Source organism: Palaemon carinicauda, chromosome 28 (genome assembly GCF_036898095.1).
Source record: "Palaemon carinicauda isolate YSFRI2023 chromosome 28, ASM3689809v2, whole genome shotgun sequence".
Lineage (NCBI taxonomy): Eukaryota > Metazoa > Arthropoda > Malacostraca > Decapoda > Palaemonidae > Palaemon > Palaemon carinicauda.
In genome coordinates this window covers 40,331,334-40,336,333 of record NC_090752.1, presented here as the reverse complement: position 1 = coordinate 40,336,333, position 5,000 = coordinate 40,331,334, and the positions used below count along the sequence as shown (strand labels likewise).

The following is a 5,000-nucleotide window of genomic DNA, read 5'->3' as shown; positions in this document are numbered from 1 at the left end:
GATCGAGTTATCTTCTTTCCTTCTCTTTAGTTGCAGTAGGATCGAGTCATCTTTCCTGCTCTTTAGTTGCAATAGGATCGAGTCATCTTTCCTTCTCTTTAGTTGCAGTAGGATAGAGTTATCTCCTTTCCTTCTCGTTAGTTGCAGCAGGATCGAGTCATCTTCTTTCCTTCCCTTTCCCTTTGAATACGTTTCCTACCCCGTTCCTTTTCCTCTCGGGTATAGTTACATTCCTGTTTCCCTTGATATTGGGTTTGGTCTCTTTCCTGTTCCCTTCCCTCTCGGGTTCAATGCCATTCCTTCTCGGGTCCATTTTCTTCTCTGTTCCCTTCCCTTTTCTGACCCAGTTCCTTTCCGTCTCTGGAACCAACTGAACTTCCCGTTCCCGTCCTTCTTGGTTTAGGTTCTCTCCCATTTCCCTCTCCCACTTCCCTCACCCCTTTTAAGAAGAGGGAGCGGTGTGGGGAAAGGGATCTAATTCAGGAACCTAACCAGCGCAGCATTTACTGTCTTATATTTGTACCCAATTCTCAGTGGAAGTTGTGAGCGGGGATTTCTTTAGTGATCGCCTTATTTAGCATGAAGAATTATTTTGAAATATATGAAATCGAAAGCAATTTCCCTGTGAAACTGAAAGTGAAATATTAAGCTCATTTAACGAAGGCTTTCTTTTGTAATAGTCTTCTATGATAAGATTGAAAATATATATAATGTAGAATTGTTATAGAGAACGAGCAGTCGTCTAAATTTATACCCCCCCCCCCTTACCTGAATGGATATGTTGAAGTAAGAAACTGTTCGTCTTACACACGCGCGCGCAAGCGCGAATAAAAGAAAGGATGAAGCAGATCTTAAACTCCCTGTCCATAAATATCATGTCATTCGTCGGCCTTTCCCCACACGTGAACTTAAGTTTTTCCTATTTTATTTTATTACACATTTATAAGCGCTGTCAGAAAGATGTGAATGGGAAGGAGCGATTAAAGAAAGATATATTGTATTCTTTTGGTTCGTTGGTGGTGGAAATGACTGCTCTGAGGATCAGCTTGAGGTATGGCAGGACTTTATGACCATCATGTATTGCGAGTTCCAAATGGTAATAGAGGTTACGTATGATTACAGAGTAATATTTTCGAAAGATTAACGTTATTTTGATGTACATGGATTCGCAGTTCCGAGGAAAAAGATTAGTGAAGTATAGAAATAAAACTTAGATTAAATTTTGAAGTAATGGACTAAAACTTAATGTTCCACTTGTTTTCTTACTGCCGGTAGCAAGAGGACATGTGCTTTTCGATCTTGAATAATTTTTTTTTATTCTTATAAATGTATGAATCTTTTGCGGCTTTCTAAAATTATTATATACCCTTCATGAACACTGCAGTAACGTAAATAGCAATTTTTTTAATGGGTTTTGCCTTCACTATACCTGATGTTGTTTGTGCTTTTATGTTATCTTATTAACCATTCTTATCTTATAAAAAAAAGGAAGTCGAGAAAGTTAGTAATGATATCTATATAACAATATGTTGAAAAACAACAGAATCAGCGATAACTGTAATTGATATCAATGTATTACTATCTATTTAAGAAAGTACTGCCTTGATATCCAAATTTTTTCATGCCCCTATACAAAAGATGTAAATATGGTGCTACATAATCCGTCCTTGTCCATTTTTATAGTCATCCCGGTTATATTTGTTGTAAATATTGGTTTCAAACGTTTGAAATTATAAACGTAACAAACATAAAGCAAAGAGGGAGTAAAAATGGACTAATCCGGATTATCTAGGGTCATGATAAGGAGTAATTTCATATGAAATATCCCCTGTAACTCATTTATTACAGTCTGCCAGAGGATGCCGAAGCAATTCCACTAACTTAAAAGAATACTCTCTCTCTCTCTCTCTCTCTCTCTCTCTCTCTCTCTCTCTCTCTTTTCCCTGAAGGAAAGGAAGCGAAGTATGTAATCATAAGCCTCTCGTAGGATCATTACGCTTTGCCGCGTACCCCCTTCCAGGCTTCCTGCAGCGGGTCCTTATTGTTGACCCATGGGCTACTTGAAGTATAATAAGCATTTGGGTCTTATGTCCCCTCGCCACAAGGTCGAAGGTTGTTTTTGTTGTCTATTTTATTACCACCAGAGTTTTTCCTTTTCGTTTGTTCTTGTTGTTCTTGCACAGATTTACCTTCGAGGCTTGGGTCGCGTTGTTTGTTTCATTCTCGGATTTATTCGTGATAGTCGAGCCGCAGAAATAGTACAATTTTTATTTTTTATATATTCTTATAAAACTTCTTTTGATGTAAGATGTTGTCATGTGTTACATTTGTAGACGAGTTTTACCGAATTTTCCAGTGATTTATATATGTGTATATATATATATACATATATATATATATATATATATATGTATATGTATATATGTGTATATATATATATATATATATGTATATATATGTATATATGTATATATATATGTATATATATATATATATATATAATATATATATATATATATATATATATATATATATATATATATATATATATATATATGTGTGTGTGTGTGTGTGTGTGTGTGTGTGCTTTTTACAAGATATATCTATATAGTCGTGTGTACAAAATTTCTCACAAGATTTTCTGAAAGGGGTGTGGAAATGAGCCTCTAGTTTCACCACAGCATCTTTCCAGATGGAAGTGGGTGTAAAAGAAGCCTAGCTGCAATTAGACGTGGGTGCAAGACAGGTCTGGAAGCGTCCCACCAAATCTTGATATTAAATGTGTCCACTACATTTTACCAAATGGGCCTTTACAGAATTTTGCCTCGGATGGCATCTATTTTAACGGTCGAAAATATGAGGAGTTTTTCATGTTTTTTTTTCTCTTTCTTTGAATGAATATTTATATAAGGTGTATCCTACATCATCTAACATTTCATAGCATCTTCCCATACGAGTGTTGGTGTGTCTTACAGTTTCTTTGTAAATGTTTGTGGAATGTAATGAAGACATTCCCAACGTGAATAGAGTGGTTTGATAAACTCTGGAAGGACGACTACCACATTACTTTTCGCGTGTGTTTGGGTCGGGGAGTTCCTCTTCAAATACTAATCAAACACTTTTTCAACTGCTTTTTTATTTTTCTCCTTCAACTATTTTGTTTTCCTTTTCACCATTTCTCATACATAGCTATTCTGATTCTTGTGTGTCCTTTTGTCTATTTTTAACTTCTTTGCGAGTCATTTAAATAACAATTTTATATGTTTAAGCCATTTTTTTCTGTTGTACGTACTCGCAACATGGTCTTGTTTCGCCTATTTATTGTTCTTTTTAGTAATATTAAGCTCTTATGTAAGACTATACTATTTACAATTAGTTTTTGTGACTCACATCAATTTTGAATTATATTCCTAATCCTGAAAAGTATGTAAACTACTTTTTGAGCCTTGGTGCTATTTTTCAGCTGCCTTGGGCATCTGTTCGCTTTTTCAAACATTGTGGAACCTCCTTTTGAGTCGGCTTGTTACCACAACTTCAACTTGCGGGGAAGGAGAAAATAATGAAGAGATTACACATTCTCCAGATTGCCCAGTGAAACAACCACTTTGTGTAAGCACCAGAAATCCTAGGGATACAATTTAAGGAACTCTCCCAATTAAAGCAGCCTTTCAAAGGTCCTTTTCTCCGTGCGGCACCTTTTGGAACCACCGAAACGACTCCCATTCGCCCTCTTTAAAGCAGTTACACGCAATCCTTTTCGCCCTCCCTCTCCTACCCCCTCTTTTTCATTACCATAAGCCCTCCCCACCTGCTTCCTCATCCCCTCCCCTTGCCACAACGGGCCATCTTGCCGAGACTGCAGAAAATGTACCTCTCCCACTTTTCCTTCTCCTCTTCATTTCCGTGATGACATTCTCTCTCTCTCTCTCTCTCTCTCTCTCTCTCTCTCTCTCTCTCTCTCTCTCTCTCTCTCTCTCTCTCCAGCCCATTTACTGTAGCTACAGAAAAAAAGTGTAAGTTACGTTCCGTGATTAGTTATTCATGTTATCTTCTCACAAAAAGAAAAAGATATATATAAAGCGGACCTTCAAGTTAAGCGTAGGCGATGTTGGACGGGGTGTCCTTTCAAAGGGTAATTTGTTGATGTAATTGAAGGGAAATGACACAGTACATGAGGGAATGATGGGGGAGAAATCAGGGGAAAAATAAATTGAAAGGAAGGGAGGGGGGAGTTTTGAGGAGACATGGAAAAAGGGAAGGTGGAAGCGATGTAGAGAATGTAGGTGGGAGGGAGGTGGAAAGCACAGATGGGAAAAAAATGGGATAGTAAAAGACGATAGAGTTGACCAGTGATAAGGAATGAAAAGAGAGGATGCAAGGGAAGATGAATAGAAGTGAATGATAGTGTAAATGAAAATGTAATAGAGTTTGATTTGTAGAATTGGAGTAGATAGAGAGTTGAAAGAGGACACTGTCTACAGAATAAAAGCAAAGGGTAACAGATAGAGAAGGAACACAACGGAAAGAGGAAGAGCAAACGCAACACTAAATAAATAGTAACTTCCGAATAATTGAAGGATAAAGGATACTGGGGAAGAGGCTGAGAGCTCGAGAGCTGGTAAAAATGAAAATTGTCTTATCATGTCAAGAAAAAAAAAAGAAAAGTAAATACGAATAAAAGTGGAAGATGACTTAATGATATGAAGATTAAAATTATGGTGGGAAATGACAATGAAGAAAAATATTTGATTTAAGATCCAAGGGAGAAAAAGTAAAAGAAAATTCTTTAGACCTGGTAATGTGAGGAATAGTGAAGTGTGAACGGGGAAGGGGAAAGTATTTGAATAAAAACAATTGTAAAAATGCAAATGTCGTAGGGTAACGAAATAAGAAATTGCGATGAGAACAGTAAAATAGAACTAGATGGAAAGTGAGACAGCAAATTGTTACGGATAGAGAACAAAACAGATAAGGATAATTTATATAGAAAAAGGGGGAGG

The 5,000-nt window shown here is 36.8% G+C and overlaps 2 protein-coding genes across 2 annotated transcripts in view; one reads left to right on the top strand and one right to left on the bottom strand.

The window, feature by feature from the left end:
* LOC137621779 (high mobility group nucleosome-binding domain-containing protein 5-like) overlaps positions 1 to 415 on the bottom strand; it is a 54,702-nt gene extending 54,287 nt beyond the window's left edge. The window contains exon 1 of the mRNA XM_068352288.1: positions 200 to 415. Coding sequence (XP_068208389.1) covers positions 200 to 415 — 216 coding nt within the window. The remainder of the gene's footprint in view (positions 1 to 199) is intronic.
* The window catches only part of LOC137621778 (uncharacterized), a 1,028,309-nt gene that overhangs the window by 209,943 nt on the left and 813,366 nt on the right, over positions 1 to 5,000 (top strand). The window lies entirely within an intron of this gene.